The sequence below is a fragment of the Uloborus diversus genome, chromosome 1 (genome assembly GCF_026930045.1).
Source record: "Uloborus diversus isolate 005 chromosome 1, Udiv.v.3.1, whole genome shotgun sequence".
NCBI classification, from domain to species: Eukaryota; Metazoa; Arthropoda; class Arachnida; order Araneae; family Uloboridae; genus Uloborus; species Uloborus diversus.
This window is the reverse complement of record NC_072731.1, coordinates 128,485,228-128,504,227: the sequence shown is the minus strand read 5'-3', so window position 1 is coordinate 128,504,227 and position 19,000 is coordinate 128,485,228. Positions and strand designations below refer to the sequence as shown.

The 19,000-nt window shown below is 33.7% G+C and overlaps 1 protein-coding gene across 1 annotated transcript in view; it reads left to right on the top strand.

The window, feature by feature from the left end:
* LOC129221222 (mortality factor 4-like protein 1) overlaps window positions 1–19,000 on the top strand; it is a 98,135-nt gene that overhangs the window by 6,291 nt on the left and 72,844 nt on the right. Inside the window, exons 2-3 of the mRNA XM_054855679.1 lie at window positions 9,639–9,685; window positions 18,910–18,977. Of these exons, the coding sequence (XP_054711654.1) occupies window positions 9,639–9,685; window positions 18,910–18,977 (115 nt within the window). The remainder of the gene's footprint in view (window positions 1–9,638; window positions 9,686–18,909; window positions 18,978–19,000) is intronic.

The following is a 19,000-nucleotide window of genomic DNA, read 5'->3' as shown; positions in this document are numbered from 1 at the left end:
ATTAGGAACAAGATAGATGAATGGAAAAGCATAGTTATGGATGAGAAGTTGGATGTTATTGGAATTACAGAGACATGGGCTACCGAATCTGATGCAGAGTTATTACATATTGCTGGGTATAATTTGTTCAGACAGGATAGAGTAGGTAAAAGAGGTGGTGGGGTTTTATTTTATGTTAGAGACAATTTTATTTGCAATGAATTGGTCATAAATGATAAGCCTATTGATATTGATATGGTTTGGCTGGAGTTGATGAGCAGTAAGGGCAAAAAGCTACGCTTTGGAAACATTTATAGGCCACCTAACTCAAACCAGGGACAAGATGAACAGATGTACCGTATTATTAGTGACATGTCCAGTAAGGGATCCGTTATCATAATGGGGGATTTCAATTTTCCGGGTATTGATTGGAATAATTTTTATCCTGGTAATGGCAAAGAAGAGGAATTTTTAAAAGTAATTGGTGACTATTTCTTAGATCAAGTTGTAACTCAGGGAACTCGAGAGGAGGCGATTTTGGATCTTGTTTTTTGTGACATAGGTAGTTTTGTTCAGGGGTTGTGTGTAGGGGAGCATATTGGAGATAGTGATCATAACAGCATTAGGTTCTGGGTTAAATTTGAAGTGTGCAAAGATGATAATTTTAGGTTTGTGCCCAATTTCAGAAACACTGATTTTGTTGCACTTAGGCAGAGCTTGAAAGAGGTTTTTTCGTCAGGATTGGAAAATAGCGACGTAGATCAGCAGTGGACGGAATTTAAGGATAAACTTGCTAAAACGGTTGGGGACTATGTTCCATTTAGGAGAAAAGGTGTTAGTACCAAAATTTGGCCCATGTGGTTCTCCAGGGAGACTAAAGAAGCTCTTAATTATAAGCAAGTCACTTTTTGTCAGTTTAAAGAAACTGGTCAGAGTGCGGAGAGGCTCCAGTATGGTAAGGCAAGGCGAAATTTTAAGTATTTGGTACGGATTCAGAAAAGGGAATTGGAGCAAAGGCTGGCAGATGACATTGATGGGAACCCTAAGAGGTTTTTTGCTTACGCTAATTCTGGGAAAGCTCGAAACAGTCAAATTGGGCCTTTGGTTGATGAGTATGGAAATTTAATCCAAAACGATAGGGATATTGCAAATGTTCTAAATAACTTTTTGTCCAGTGTGTTTAACGATAATTGCATCTCAACAGTTGACACTAACAAGACACAAGCTATTATACAGCTTGAGGATTTTGTATTTTCCAGGGAGAAGGTTTTATTTCATTTGAAAAAGATTAAAGCAACTAAAGCTCCGGGACCAGATAATATTTATCCAAAAATTTTAATTGAATGTGCAGAAGAATTAGTGGATGTTATTTTGAATATTTTCAATTCTTCTTATAACTCGGGGACGGTGCCAGAGGATTGGAAGCTGGCTAACATAATGCCACTCTTCAAGAAGGGGTCTAAAGGTATTGCTGGGAATTATAGACCTGTAAGTTTGACTTCGGTGATTTGTAAGATTTTCGAAACTTTGATCAAAATTAAGATCATGAAGATCTTAGAGATTAATAGTCTGTTGACTAGTTTGCAGTATGGTTTCAGGAAAGGTAAATCCTGTACTACCAATTTATTGCATTTCTACAACAAAGTTACCTCAGCTTTAGATAACAAAAAATGTGTGGATGTTGTTTATATTGATTTTCAAAAAGCTTTTGACAATGTACCGCATGTTGCTCTTCTCAGCAAGTTAACTGACATAGGAATAGGAGGAAAAACTTTACTTTGGGTTAGAAATTGGCTTACTGGTAGGAAGCAAAGAGTAGTTGTGAGAGGAAATCATTCTAATTGGAGTGATGTTTTAAGTGGGGTTCCTCAGGGATCAGTTTTAGGGCCTCTTTTCTTTATTATATTTATGAATGACATCAATGAAAATATTTCTGGAAGCATGAATTGTTTTGCTGACGATGTAAAAGTTATGGGGATTGTCGAAAATGAAGAACAAGTAAAACAGCTGCAAGAGGATTTAGATCATATTACTAAGTGGGCAGATAAATGGGGTATGGCAGTTAATGTAGGGAAATGTCAAGTGCTACACTTAGGTCATGGAAATAAGCGTATGAGATATTGTTTACAGGGTTCAGTCATAAATCAGGCAGAAAATGTTATGGATCTGGGTATCTTTATAAATCAGGACTTCAAGTTTAGTCAACAGTGCAGTATTGCTAGTAACAAAGCCAACAAAATGCTTGGGTTTATCAATAGATCTATTTCAAACAAATCTAAGAAAGTTCTTCTGCCTTTATATAGGAGTTTAGTAAGACCTCATTTGGAGTATTCTGTTCAGTTTTGGTCGCCTTATCTGAAGAAAGATATTTTTGTATTGGAAAGGGTTCAAAGAAGGGTAACTAAATTATTAAGGACACTCTCAGATTTAGATTATGATACCAGACTTAATAGGCTTAACATGTATAGCCTGGAGCAAAGGAGAGTCAGAGGGGACATGATTCAGTTATTTAAATTTATCAATATGAAAGATGTAAATGGATTAAATTTTTGCAGGGAAAGCAGGAAAAGGGGTCATTGTTTTAAGCTATTTAAATCTCAGGCTAACTTGGAAATCAGGAAAAACTACTACTTTAGCAGGGTTGTGGGCACTTGGAATAGCTTACCGGAAGAGGTGGTAATGAGCAAGGGAGTGGATAGCTTTAAGAGGGCCATTGATCTTCATTGGGGACTAATTAATTGATTTGGACCAGCCCAACTGGGCCCAGAGCCTGTTGCTGGTCGTCACATTTGTATTTGTATTGTAAAACCAACTATTCGAAAACAAACTCTTCGTTCAGAAATTCCGATCATATTAATTCCAAACAGAAAAATAAATAAATAAAAATATGCATGTGATGTGGTATAATCGGGAGGAACGCATAAAATGGAAAATGAAAGTTCCAGATATTTACAGACGCTTAAGATTAAAGACAAATACAAAAGAAGGACAGTGGAAAACGATAAGAGCACTTTCTATCATTCAGTGGGCTAGCTGTTTTTTGCCCTTTTTAGCCTTTTTCGAGCTGTTGTTTCGTACAAGTGACGTGAGTCAAATTCTTCCCCACCTGCTATTGCTCTTCTACTGCTATTGGGTAAAGCTATTTTTCGGAGGGCTAGGGAGCTGGAGCCCATTTAGAAGGGATCGGGGGTGGGGCGGACTTGCCGTTTTGGTGTCTGGTTGAATTGTCGTGATTGGTTTGGAGCGGAGATGTGGCAAGTCAGTCGAGGGGCAAACCAGTCGAAGCCCCAAGAATCATTCTCAAGAGCTTGCAAGCGCAAACGCTAACAGATGGAAAACTTTTCACATTTGAGGAGCGATATGCAGAGTAGAGATTTAAAATGTGTTTCATGTCCCCAATTCGATGTTTGTTGTTGTTTTTTAAATTTTTTTAGCGAAATACTAAACATTATTTTGATATTTTTGATATGATCTATTTAGTTTGTGTACGATTTTTCTGGGTGGGCCTGGCCCACCCGGCCCATAGTGATGAGCCGCCCCTGCTTCTAGCCCCTCCCAGGAAATAATCCTGGGTGTGCCCCTGATTGCACGTGTAGTAAAATCTAACGAAAAGAGACAGTAGACATCATTTTAAAGAATATTGTAATGTTATCTCCAAATTGCCCAACAATCAGACATTGTTTGAAGAATAAGGAAATTTTGGGGAGTTCACAGTGACCTCCTGTGGCCTTTGCCAATAATATCCCCTACTTTGTACACAAAATATTCACCATAGTCTGCTTTAGTTCTCTACACACACAAGCATCGCATATAAGTTCCTAATAAATAATTTCTTGGACACAATTTTCTATCTTTTCCTTTATAATTTCCTCATGCTGTTTAAAGAAATGTAACAGTGTCAGACGTAAAAAATGTTTTACGTCCGACACCAAGATTTTAATAAAAAATGTTCACATTTTACAAAATGTAAGTAGGTTATGTTAGATGTAACTGTGAACTGCACGCAATAGTGATGCACGTACGGTCGTTTTCCAAATGTTTAAATTATTAGTTGGTTTTAAATAAATGTATTGTGTTGTTTTGTACATGTTTGGCTCCTACTTTTAATATCACTCTTTAAATAAATAAACCAACTGACATGGTGTCAGGAGTTGAAACCAATATTGTAAGTGGATTGCAAAACCATTAGAGATGTTTTGGTTTTCTTTAAATGAGTGTTTAATTTTCAAGAAGGAAATTATTCAACGTTGAAGATCCTACAGTGGATAAATTTTGTTGAAATAAGCAACCACGATTAAAAATGGATTCGTTCCGGGCTCCTGGAGAACTTAATTTCTCATCAGGAAATTTAAAAGAATCATGGAAAAAGTGGAAACAACAGTTAGAAAATTACTTGGCAGCTACAGAAAAAGACGCCAAATCCAACAAAACGAAAATCGCCATTTTGTTGAATTCATTGGGAAATCAAGGCTTAGAAATATTTAACATGTTCAATTTTGACGGCGATTCTTCAAAAAGTGATAATTACGAAGATGTTATTGCAAAATTTGAGGACTATTGCTCGCCAAAGCAGAACGTAGTTTTTGAACGCTACAAGTTTTTTTCATGCAGCCAAAAAGAGGGACAGTTATTCGATGACTATTTAATTCAGTTGAAAACTTTAGCGTTGACTTGTGAATTCGAAGAACAAACAGATGGACTAATCCGTGACAGGATTGTACTTGGGATACGTGACCAAGGACTTAAAGAAAGATTGTTAAGGGAGCCAAGCCTAACTCTAAACAAAGCAGCTAAATTTGTCCGCGCAGCAGAAACGAGCCAAGAGCATTTAAGGTTGATGAAAGGTGCTGAAGCACTGACATTTAATGAAACTAGTGTGGATGTTGTCCAGCGGAAGAAGTTTACTAGGAAAAATGTGCCTGTTAAATCGTCACAAAATGCTGAGTTTGACTGCAAGAAATGCGGAAGACGTCATAAAGCGAGACAGTGTCCGGCATATGGAAAGAAATGCGCCAAATGTAAAAAAGAAAATCACTTTGCTATTGGTTGCCAATCACATGGAAGAAAAGTTCGCGAGGTCAAAGCACAAAGCGAACTTTGTGTTTTTGTTGATTCAGTACACTCCGCAAAGGTAAAAGAGACAAATTCAGGGAAATTAAAGCCTAGTAAGAAAACAAGATCTTAAGCCAACGGGCGTTACTCTACTGTCATATGGGAATCATAAAATTATTCCAGAAGGAATTGCTTTATTTAAATGCTCTACAGATAAGCTTAGAGACATTGAACTAGAATTTTACATTGTGAATTTTGTGTCAAAACCCATTTTAGGATTAGATGCATGTAGTAAGTTAATGTTAATTGAAAGAGTTGACGTACTGAAAATTGAAAGTAAACAACAGGTTATTGACCAATTTAAGGGTGTATTTAGTGGAAATGGTAAATTCCCTGATGAACCATACAAGATTGTTTTAAAAGATGATGCTGTTCCAGTTGTACATCCTCCTAGACGGGTACCACAAGTGCTACAGGGTAGACCAAAAGAGACTTTAGAAAAATTGGAACATGATGGAATTGTTTCAAAAGTCAGCAAGCCGACTGATTGGGTCCAAAGTCTGGTAATTGTCGAGAAGCCAAATGAAAGTTTATGACTTTGCCTTGATCCTAGAGATTTGAATAAAGTCATAAAGCTTGAACATTATTTAATTCCTTCATCTGAAGATATAACCAGTAGGTTAGAAGGTAAAAAGGTATTTTCAGTACTTGATCTGAAAGATGGTTTCTGGCACGTTCCTTTAGACGATAAGAGTTCAGAAATTTGCACTTTTAACACGCCATTTGGGCGATACAAGTTTAACAAGCTACCATTTGGTATTTCTTCGGCGCCCGAGGTCTTTCGGAAAAGAAGTCAAAAACTGTTTGGTGACATCTCAGGAATTGAAATATATTTTGATGACATAATCATTTTCTGGTGTGAATTAAAAGGAACATAATGCTACATTATTAAAAGTTCTAGAAAGGGCTAAGAGATTTAATGTCAAATTTAATACAGAAAAGTTTCAATGCAAAGTCCCTGAAGTAAAATATATGGGCCAAATCATTTCTAGTACTGGATTAAAAGCAGATCCAGGACACATTCAAGGCATTCTTGACATGCCAACTCCCACAAATAAAACTAATATTAGACGGTTATTGGGTATGATAAACTTTTTGTCGAAATTTTTACCGAATATATCGACTATTACAGCGCCTCTAAGAGAAATTTTCAAAGAAAATGTTGAATTTTATTGGGGAAAAGATCAAGAAAAATCTTTCATGAAAATTAAGTCTTTACTGAGTGCAACACCAGTTTTAAAAGTGTTTTTGAGTTCAGACCCAATAGTAATTCAATGTGATAGCTCCAAAGATGGACTCGGAGCGTGTTTGATTCAAAAAGGACAGCTTGTGTCATTTGTATCAAGAAGCCTTACAAATAGCGAAAAGAATTATGCACAAATCGAGAAAGAATTACTAGCTATTGTATTTTCTTTTGAAAAGTTCCACAATTTGGTGTACGGTCGACATGTAACAATACAGAGTGATCATAAACCATTAATAACCATCGTAAATAAACCAATGCATAAAATTTCATCACGCATGCAAAGAATGTTGTTGAAACTTCTAAAATATAATTTTAATGTGATCTATGTACCTGGTACGCAAATGTACTTAGCAGATACTTTGTCTCGTGCATTTTCTACTGACACTTGCATCAAAGATGATCCTGAAATGTTAAATGTTGTCCATCAAATCTCAAAATATTTGCCTATGAGTGAAAGGAGAAAAAGCCAGTTCAAACAAGAAACTAGAAATGATCCAGAATTAAAAGTAGTTCTTCTACATATAAAAGAAGGTTGGCCAGAGAGCTCAAAGAAAATTCCACAGAATATAAAACGTTATTACAAGTTAAGAAGTGACTTACGTACTAACAACGGATTAGTTTTTCTTAGTGACAAAATTGTAGTTCCAAAAATTCTGAGAAAGGAAATGTTACAACTTATTCATGAAGCACACTTTGGACTGGATAAGTGCAAAAAGAGAGCCAGAGAGATCATGTACTGGCCTAAAATGAATTCTGAGATTGAAAATTTAATTTCCCACTTATTCATGAAGCACACTTTGGACTGGATAAGTGCAAAAAGAGAGCCAGAGAGATCATGTACTGGCCTAAAATGAATTCTGAGATTGAAAATTTAATTTCCCAATGCATGGTTTGTGAAAAATTTAAGAGTCAATAGCAAAGAGCCACTTCATCCTCACGATATTCCTTACAGACCATTTGAAAAAGTTGGTGCTGATTTGATGAGTTTTGGAAACAAGTCTTTCTTAGTTTTGATTGACAAATATTCAAAGTGGTTGGAAGTTTGTGAACTCAATGATAAGTCTGCAAATGAAGTTATTGACAAGCTAAAGTCTATTTTCGCAAAATTCGGTGTTCCAGATAAAGTAGTCTCAGGTAACATTCCATTTAATAGTTACTTATACAAGCAATTTGCCAAAGAATGGGATTTTAAATACGTTTTCATAAGTCCACACTATTCACCTAGTAATGGTATGATGGTGGAAAGAGGAGTAGGAATAGCCAAATCTTTATTCAGAAAAGCAAAGGAGGATAACAAAGATTATCATGTAGGTTTAATGGAGTACCGAAATACCCCCATTGCAGGTATAGATCTCTCTCCTACTCAAATGATGTTCAACCGAAGGCTCAAAACTAAGTTACCCATAACCAGTAAATTATTAAACGCAGAGCTTTTCAGTAATATAAGAGAAAAATTAGTTCACAGATAGAATAAGCAGAAGTTTTATTACGACAAAAATGCTCATTCGCTACAAAATCTCAAAGCAGGTGATAATGTGACAATAAGAAATTACGCAAATAAGACTTGGGAACCAGCTCAAATAGTACATAAGTTAAAATCTGTTCCAAGATCCTATATAGTTAAAAATAGTTATGGTAAAACGTTAAGAAGAAACCGTAGAGACATCAGGAAAGTAAATTTGCAGTTTAAAGAACAAACATATCAAAATATTTCCGCATCAAATGACAATATCAATGAAATTCCTGGTAATAACAGTAGCCTTAATGATGATGGAGATACTCACACTGATGTCAGCAATAGAACAACTGTGAACAATGATAACTGTATTCGAACCAGAAGTGGACGAATATCAAGGCGTCCTGCTTATTTAAAAGATTATGTAACTTAATCTTATTTTGCATTTGTACTTAAAATTTTAAATAACTTATTATCTTAAAAGGAGGGATGTTAGATGTAACTGTGAACCGCACGCAATAGTAATGCACGTACGGTCATTTTCCAAATGTTTAAATTATTAGTTGGTTTTCAATAAATGTATTGTGTTGTTTTGTACATGTTTGGCTCCTACTTTTAATATCGCTCTTTAAATAAATAAACCAACTGACAGGTTACATTAATGATAGGTTACAGATTGAAAATCTTACTTTGTACCCGAAAATAGATGTATTGGCTCAGCATAATTAATTGCACATTTTGGTGTCGGACGTAAAACACTTAATGTACACCAGAAGAATTCTTTTACAAATCAAAATGAATTGTATTTTGACACATTTTTGCAACATCACCAGCAGCACATTGTCTCTTTAAATGGTTATTCATCTCAATTCACAATATTAGTATGTATTATTTGGAAGAAACAGAATTTCTTTGAGAGTTGCCAAATATGGTTTGAAAATACTCAAGGTGTTGACATTAGTTTAACCTCCTGTAACTTATTTATAACTGAAGTCATCAAATTTTAGATAGGCATTTCAAAATATACAACTCTTTACCTTTAAAATGATACCTTATTTATTTAGAAATTTTAATTTTGAAAATTTGATCATCTGGTTGACCTTATCATGGAATTGTTCCTCTGTTATTGGGTTCCAACATATTATTTTTCTGAATATTTTGTTTTAAATATCATCTTGAAGATCGCAACAAAATATATAAAAATTTCCGAGTGACTACGAATGTCTCTTATTTTTCTGCAAGACTGCAAATATTTTTTCTATGGGACCTCAACTTCTAAACATCTGTGCAGGAGGTCCCTCCCCTCCTTTCCTAGCATTTTGAATTTGGTCTGAAATTTCAGAAATTTTCCGGAAAAGAGTTCTTAAACCCCATCTTTTCACCCGCAGCACCATCAGATGCATTAGAAGTCCTAAAAATGCATATTTAGAATTTTCATTTCAAAAACTGTTCAAGGGAAAGCCTTCATAAAGATTGTCTAAAATTTTGTTTTTAAGTCCTCTAGCCTGAAAATTTTCCAGGGAAGAGACCTTGACTTCAGTATCCCCTCCCCTTTTCCCCAACTAATTTAAAATCACCTAAGATCAGGACCTGAATTTGAAAAAAAAAAAAAAAATCCGCAGAGTCACAGACATCAGTCTTTTTCTGACATTATTAAAATTGTCTAAAGTTTTGTTTTTAGGACTTTAAATTCGAAAAAATTACGGAAGAAAATTACCAAAACCAATTGACGCCAATGAAGAAAGATCGCCAGATTTCCAGTTATCAAAATCTTCCCGTTTTTTGAAACCATTTACATTTGATTTTATTGTTTTTAGTAATATGTTGTTTCTTTGTTTTCCCTAGGGGAGAAAGTATTATGTTTTCATGGACCTTTGTTATATGAAGCTAAAGTAAGATATTTTACATATCTCCATAACTTTAACAAACTAACTAATACTGTGATATGCTGAAATGCATTTTCCTATTTGTAACCTGTAGATGTGTGTGTTACATTTTAAAAAATGTAATGTTACCCAAGTTGGTATAAAAACCGTTTTTTTTTTTTTTTTAAAGAAACGAAAAAAAAAAAACACCTTTTTTTTGGTTTAAACCAGGTTTGTTTGGTTTTTATTACTTTTGGTACAAAAAAGAATTTTATTTTAGGAAAACCATGAAGATTTTATGAATTAATTTTTGAGGAATGTTTAATATTCATGTTTACACCTAATTTCTTTGTAATTAATTAAATAATTAAGAGTAAAATCTTGTAATTTCATTTCTTCATACTTAGAGATTTATATAGGAGAATATTGTTTAAAGTCTTTAACTGTTATAAAAAATACAATGCGTAAATGAGTCTTAGTATGAATAATCAAAAATAAATAAATAAATAATTTACTGTGATATTTTAGACATTATTAATTACAAAAAAAACAAGAATAAATTCTTGAAAATCAGTCCCTCATAATCATAGCTATCTACTATAAATGAAAAAGTAAAATTAAAATCATGCATTCTTAAACATGGAAAGTATTTTGCAGTATCTACAAATTAATCATAAGTCTGATGTACATTTACACTTAAAAAATCAAAAGATCAATGCATATTTTGTTTAAAGATTTTAAAAAAGTTACAAATCATGTAATTTATTTACCTAATGTATCAGTGACAACAATTATAGAAACAGGACAAGTAGGTTTTAAGAAAATCATCGTGTTTTCCATTGTAGACATTATTTCTCCTGTTTTAATGCATTCAGGAATACAAAAGAAAAAAAAAAGCATTCTAATTCAAATGCACAGTAGAAACTTAAATGAAAATATTCTTTTAACATATTTCAATAATGGAGACTGTCATAAAAATTAATGTTTATTGATTCTTCCACCATTTATACGAGGTGTGGCTAGGAAAAAACCGAACTGATGCTATAAAAATTTTTTATTTTCCATGGAGTAGCAAAGGAGTAGACAGTTTTAAGAGGGCCATTGATCTTCACTGGGGATTGTAAATTGACTAGGACCAGTCTAGCTGGGCCCAGAGCCTGTTGCTGGTCGTCACTTTTGTATTTGTATTTGTATTATTTACAATTTGATGTTATCTCCTTCAATGTACTCTCCTCCTCGGTCTATACACCGCTCCATACGAATTTTCCACTGTTCATAGCAATGCTGCAGATCATTTTCGGTAAGTCCATACATTACTTCCGTCGCTTTTTCTTTTACTGCTTCAACACTCTCAAATCTAGTTCCTTTCAAAGCTGACTTGACTTTAGGGAAAAGAAAAAAATCACAGGGGGCCAAATCAGGTGAGTAGGGTGGATGGTCTAAGATGGGAATGTTGTGATTGGCTAAAAACGTCTTCACTGACAACGCATTGTGAGCTGGGGCATTGTCTTGGTGCAGGATCCATATCTTTTTTTTCCACAAATCGTTCCGTTTTCTCCGTACTCGCTCACGTAGGGTAGTCAGGACGCTAATGTAGTAATGCTGATTCACTGTTTGTCCCTCTGGTACCCAATCAATGTGTACAATCCCTTTGACATCAAAAAAAACAATCATCATTGCCTTGAATTTCGATTTTGACATTCGTGCTTTTTTTTGTCATGGAGAATCAGGAGATTTCCAATGCATCGACTGGTGTTTGGTTTCAAGATCGTAAGTAAAAAACCACGATTCATCACAAGTAATAACATTTTGTAAAAAGGTGGGATCTCTTTCAATGTTTTCTAGGATGTCAGAACAAATCATTCTTCGGCGTTCCTTCTGTTCAATTTTGAGACACTTTGGAACCATTTTTGCACACACTTTGTTCATGTTGAAACTTTCATGAAGAATCTGCCTAACACTTTCCTTGTCAATTCCTGTCAACTCCGACATTGCTCTGATTGTTAAACGGCGATCTTCTCAAACAGGTTTACCGATTTTTTCAATGTTTGCATCAGTTTTTGCTGACAATGGTCTGCCAGTGCAAGCGTCATCACTTGTGTCTTCGCGGCCATCTTTAAATCGTTTAAACCACTCAAACACTTGTGTTCGCGATAAACAATCATCGCCGTAAACTTGTTGCAACATTACAAACGTTTCACTTGCAGATTTTCCAAGTTTGAAAAGAAATTTGATGTTAACACGCTGTTCTTTCTCTACACACAATATTTTTCCGATGCACAGACAAAACGTCAACTACTTAGAACAGACGCCACGGGCAGACTGAGTGCAGGAGGCAGATGAAACTCGAGCAGTAGGCGGAGCAAGAGTCACGTGACAGGCCAGGCGACTTTCAGCCTTATTGCATTCGTTTTATTGTTTCACCTGTGCTAGTTCGGTTTTTTTCTAGCCGCACCTCGTACATGAAACTTCTTTTCAAGGGTGCCCGTATAGGAGGGCAAGGGGAGGCTCGAGCCCATCCCTTAGAAATTAGAACTTTCTTGTTTTTAGTATTTTGTTCTTTGCAAAAATGTAAAAATATTTCTTCTCCAGCCATTAATGAATAAGTAATTGAAAATGTCCAATTTTAATGACTCTAATATGTCCTGAAATTGGTTTTCATAGGGAAAATATCATGCTAAACCATGGTTAAAATATCTGAGCCCTCCTTACACTTTTGCATATGGGCGCCCATGCTTCTTTTATTATATTGAGATCAAAAAAGTATTTTTGAAAGGTAAAAATTTGGCATTCATTTTTTTTTTTTTTTTAGAAGAGCAGAGTTACATGAATGTTTTCTGTTTTCATAATTTTACACATTTTCTTTTCTCGCTCTGACTGCATTGTCTATCAGAGATGCAAAAAGTATGCAGGTATAAGGGCAATTTTTTGCCTACTCTTAGTGTTCTTGGTCTTCTTAAGTTACTGTATTTTCTCTTGCCATTTAAATATTCTAGTGTTAAGATATTTTTACAGTTTGCATCGCATCAATGGTACATAATATACACTGTTCAACATTGAAATTGCAACACCAAGAAGGAATTGACAGAAAGTGATGAAATTTGGAAAAAAGACTGGGACAACAAGGAATAATAAATGATCTTAATTTCAAAATGATAGGCAGAATACAGAGCGAGAACGGCATCAGCTCAGTAAGATGTAGGACCACCGCGGACAGCGATACACGAAGAAACACGTCTAGGCATGGTGTCGAGAGGGATGGCTCTCCATTCCCTTTCAACCATTTGCCACAGTTTGTCTTCTGAACGAGGCAGGGACAGAGTCTGCAAATTGCGTCCAATCACATCCCACACATGTTGGATTGGTGACAGGTCAGGAGAGTATGGTGGTCAGTGAAGCATCTGTGTGCCTTGGAGAGCATGTTGGCAGATGCAAGCACTGTGTGGTCGGGCGTTATCCTGCTGAAAAATTGCATTAGGTAGCCCTTGAAGGTAAGAGATTGCCACTGGCCGCAGCACATTATCCGAGTATCATTGGGCTGTCATAGTGCCCTGAATACAAACTAGAGGTGATATGGAATTGTACACAATTGCGCCCCAAACCATTATGCCACATTGTCGTGCGATGGGACGTTCCACAGTTTTTGCCAGATTAGATCTGTCTCCACGTGTCCATGTCGACGCCATACACATATGCGGCGACTATCACCAGATAAACAGAAGCGGGATTCGTCTGAGAACACGACATTTCGCCATTCTGTCATCTACGTCTTTCTAGTCCAGCACCATACTAAACGTTGCTGTCTATGTTGTGGGGTCAATGGCAGTCTTCTTAGCGTACGCCGTGATTGCAGACCACGTGCGACCAAACAACAGGAAATGATTCTGGTTGACAAGGGAACATTCTGGGTATCTTGCAACTGCTGCAGAATCAAGGAACAAGTGACTTGTGGATCTGCTACATCTTGTCGGTGGATGCGTCGATCCACGCATTCTGACGTCACTCTGGCTGCCCCTGCACCCCTCAATCTTGCCACATTTCGTTGTTCCAACCATCTTCAGCACAGCCGATGCACCGTGCTCTCCTCCATGTGGGTATCAGCTGCGATTTGACGTGCGGACCAACCTCCCCTTCTCAGTCCCATCACCATACCCCTCCTAAAATCGTCTATCTGCTGGAAGTGCCTTTATTGACGGCGGCGGCCTGGCATTCTCTCGTGTTATACGTATCCTCCAAGGCAAAAGCAAAATTTCTTTGATAATTTTCCAGTCAGAAATAACGACACGAGTATTGCCCATTCTACAAGTTCCTTCCCTTCTTATATCTTACTTCACATGCGTCGGAGAGCAGTGTATCTCAATAAATCCTAAGTGATCAAACAAATTAGGTAGAGCTCCGCTTTTTATAAGAGCTCTGACTGCATCATTTATTGGGGGTGCAAAAGGTGAGCAGGTATAAGTACAATTTTATACCTACTCCAAGTGTTCTTGACTTCTTTAGTTATTTTTTTCAGTTGTCATTTAAATATTTTAGCGTTAAAACTTATACTATACACTACACATCCCTTCAATGGTATATAATCTAGCTTTCAGGATGGCGACAGATCAGGTAGATCAGGGAAAAGTCAAGGAACTTTATTAACCAGGGAAATATCAGGGAATTTTGAAAAAATAACAAAAAATCAGGGAAAATTGAATTTATGAAGAAAAAAAGTTTTTTTTTGTTTACAAAATTAAGTACTCTAATTCCCTACACATTTTCTGCCAATTATCTGTTCAAAAAAAAAAAAAAGTAAAATTAATGAAGTGCGATTATACACTGCCGCATGTTTGTGCATCTTTTTTCCTCAACGCCAAATTATTGAATCTTACTTATTAACCACAGGATGAAGTTCCTAAGATTGCTTCTGTGTCTGTTAGGTTGTTTATTTTACCTAGCTTGAAGTTTCCTTTTATGCTTTCAATGCTACGTAAAATAAACAACCATACAGCAAAGAGGTTTAAGGGCAATTCCACCGTTACGGACGTAACAATCACAGACTTTAAACACTCATAATTTCAATTTGGTTTCATAAAAAGCTACATTTTTTTTTCTGTTGTATAGTTGGGTGTTATTAATCCTATCAAAAATTTGGGTGCAGATTGCTTTATTAGAAAAAGTAACGAAAATTAAAAACTACCTGTTACGGACGTAACTCAGAAAACAGCAAAATGTATACATTGTCATACAATTGCCAATATTCCTGTGAATTATTCATAGAGTTCTAAAATTTTCTTTGAAATACTTGTTCTAGAGATTTTAAGCTTTCTAAAACCATAAAGTTTTCATGGATACCGTTTGTAAAATTTATGATAGAAATTTATATATTTGTTACGGACGTAACAAAAAAGTGTTACGGACGTAACATGTCTGATATACTAATTGCACAAAGCAAATAAAAGCTTATGTATACTAATAATTTTTGTTAAGAGAGTGCATTGGTCTAGATTAACACATTATTTTGACCATTTAAGTTACACTTTAATAGTTTTTTAAAGATTTGGGGAGGTAGGGAGCAGCCCCCGTCCATATACCACCATGTAAATAAATATAAAATATAAATTGGTGCGTCATAAAAAGTGAAATTATCCAAGGGGAAATTAAGCAAAACAAAAGTGGAATTATTCAGTTACAAATAAATTTTTCAAATTTTTAACAAGAAAATGGAGGGAGAGCGGGGGGGGGGGGGGGGTCTTCTACAAGGGAAGAACTTTTACAGTTTAAGAATTTTCGATGATTTTCTCTATCTCTCAACAAATATATTAACTGCCAAATTTCTTTTAAAGTTTAACGGTTGCCTTTGATTTCGATCGCTTTTTAATAGAATTGGCACATTTTTGCCAAAGGTGGGAAAAAAACTGTCGAAACTGACATCGGAAAAATGCATTTTGACCAACATTTGCCTAAGTAATCTAAATCTTGCTTCAAAACTAAATTTGTCTTATCTGAGGATCAGATGTAGCTAGTTTAATATTTAGTATTTTTAACTCTAATCTAATTATGCTTTTTAATTTAAGTTTTAAAACTATAAAATATTCAGTGCATCAATGAAACAGTAATCTTAATATTATTTTTTTGTGGAGAGTAAATAACAATAAAAAGTAACTCAGTAACTTTGGTTTAAACTATTAAACAGGACAAATTCTTATCTCTAAGTTAGTTTTTAAATAAGAAGTAATATCAATTTGGCTATGCTTTCAGAATGATAGAAGTTTGAAGAGAAAAACTATAATTAATATCTGTAATATAAATTAAAAAAAAAAAACTTTATTGATAAATATTACGCACAAAATGCTTTGGATTTCATCGTGTTAAATGATCAAGGAATTTTCACAAAAATCTACTGGGAGAACACTATTTTTTTTTGCGTCATAGTGCATTGATGAAGCAAAGTTTAAGAAATTAAGGAACCCTCTAGAATATTTTAATGCATGTTATTAAGCATTAATTGCTAATCTAGAATTATTAACACCAATTGAATTAGGATTTGGAGGACAAAAAAAAATCTTACATTGAGAGGAACACCTCAGAGCAACAGTAGGATATATTGTCTTATTCCTAGGATTAGATGTCTTAATGTTGCTCTGAGGCGACGATGTGTATTTCAATAATTTTAAAAAATGAAATTAAATATCCACTAATGTTTATAAAATTTGAAAATCACAGTAATCAGAAGTTTTGTTATATCATATTACATGTCATACCCTATATTTTCATTGCCTATCCTGTATTTTTTTTCTTTTTAATTGAAAACATACATGTGTTACGGACGTAAAGTACTGCTTTTTGTTACGTCCGTAACAAAAAATGTTACGTCTGTAACGCCATTTTTTTCAAAGCTAAAGAAATTCTAATGTTTTAAACTATGGTAAACAATTACTCTGATGAATTGCTAAAAGGACAAAAAAGGATTTCTTTTAATTTTGATTTTTTAGGAAGCAACAACAACTTTTGCTAAATTTTTGTTACGGACGTAACATTAAACTTCATTTTTTAAAAATTTTAATTGCCTAATTTCATTTTGTAAAAAAATAAAAATAAATACATGTTATTATAGTATTATGTTAATAATTTAAGCTGCACTGCAATTAATTTTGTTTATTTTTATTTTGCTATTAGAAATAAGCGTTTGAAAATAGGGTATTTTTTTCTGATTGTTTTGAAGACCCGACTATCATACTTCCAACTAGGAAAAAATTTATTATTTAATTTTTATTAAAAAAGCAATGCAATATTCTGAAAATACACATTGCAAGCTTTACATTGATGTATAATATAGCAAAATAACTGCAATATGAAATTTTGACCTACTGGTTTCACTTTTCATGGAATTGCCAGGAAGCCTTCATTAATGCCTTAACTCCTTTGCCTTTATTCCATTGTCTTGAAGTAATTAACGTACTGTCATCATGATTTCAAGAAGAAATCTTTTGGTTTTTGAATTAATACTATAAAAGCTTAAAAGTTATTACTTCTTTGCATTTTTAATTTAATTGCTAAAATTGAACTTTCAATTAAAAAAACCTTTGTTTTTTGCCATTATACTATTTGTTGTCACCACAGATTCTAAAGGTTTTCTTTTCTTCAGACTTAAGTGATTCTTTTATTTTATAACTAAGTTGTATTCTTCTTTTATATATTTTGAAATTAAACTAATTGCTTTTTTTTTCTTTTCTTTTCTTTTCTTGCATTTCAAAGTTGTTTGTTACAAAAGCAATCTAAGATTTTTTTTCATTACATACTGAAATCATTTGAAATAAAGTTAACTTGTGTACTTAAGTAAATATCTTTATTTTTTATTGTTAAAATGCTGTATTCATTCATTAAAACCTATGTTCTTGATTAGAGAAAAGTTTCTATAAATGGATGTCAAATGGTTTCATCTGTTTTGCATAAATATGTCAATTAGTTATATAAGAACAACTACATTACTTCTATTCTTTCACTATTACTATTTATTCTTGCAATAATTATTATACTGTTTGAAAATTTAGTTCAAAATAATTTCAATTACTTTTTAGTTCTATCATAAATACACATATGTTTTTAAGAGTGATTTTAATAGTTTCTTAAAATTCTTATGCTAAGTTTCTGGAAGTAAAGTATTTTTTATAAAAATTTTCTATAATCTTTCCATGTAGAAAAAATTAATATACTGTTTTGTAGGGATTTTTTTCCCCAAAAAATTGACTTGATATGTTTTTTTTAAACCATTTTATAAAAAAAAGTAGCATCTTTTTAAAATATATCTTTAGTTCAACAACTTTACACAACTTAAAACGTTTAAAATACTGCATTTTATACAAAAATACAATGGATTTCAAGTAGAGCAAAGAAAGAAAACCATTATCATTGGTAACGTAAATCAGGGAAATTTGGTGAACTTAATCAGGGAAAAGTCAGGAAATTTTTTTTCACAGTTCCTGTCGCCACCCTGTTAATGAATCTTAAGTAATCAACCAAATTAGGTAGTAAATGAATGTTTGGTTGAAATATGCTTTTTGGACTATTTTGAAATGCAAAAGACTGAAAAATAATGACAATTAAAAAATTATATAAGAGCTACGTAGATTTTTTCCCCATGTAATTTTAGAAAAATTTAGTTGGTCTGCCTTGTATATTTATGTATCTAATAGGAAAGCTGCATAGATTTAAAAGAAAAAAAAAACTATTTAGCAAACTTGCATTACCTTAAAAAATATGTTTCTAAATTTATTACATCTGTAATTTTTCTATAAAGCTTTGCTAGTTACTTTGCATTAATTAGATTTTACTCTTTGCAATAAAATGTAAAATTTATGAAAACATTTAGGGGAAAACAATGAGTTTTCAAAAAAAAAAAAATATTTTTTAAAAAACCACTTGGTTTAAACCAACATGCTTTAAACCTTGAATGTTACCAAAGTAAAATTCATGACATTCCTAATAGGTGTTTGCTAAATTTTGCTTGCCCTATTGGTCTTTTTTAAGATGGGAGCTAGTATAATAGACCTCTGATTGCAGTGCTTGATTCGGTTGAGTCCCCCCCCCCCCCAGTTTTTTTTATTTATTTTCATATCAAACACAGGACATATTCGTTTTACAGTTGAATCTTTGTTCCTTCTCATTTTTAAACTGTTCAAATTACAATTTCCAAGTTTTATATTATATGTGTCTTGTCATGTGTTTAATTATTATATAATCTATTAATACTCCTTTTTTTTAAATTTCAGTGCTTAAAATCCATGTTAAAAGACAAGCATGTTAAATATTTTATACATTATAGTGGATGGAACAAAAAGTAAGCCTTTTAAACTCAATACA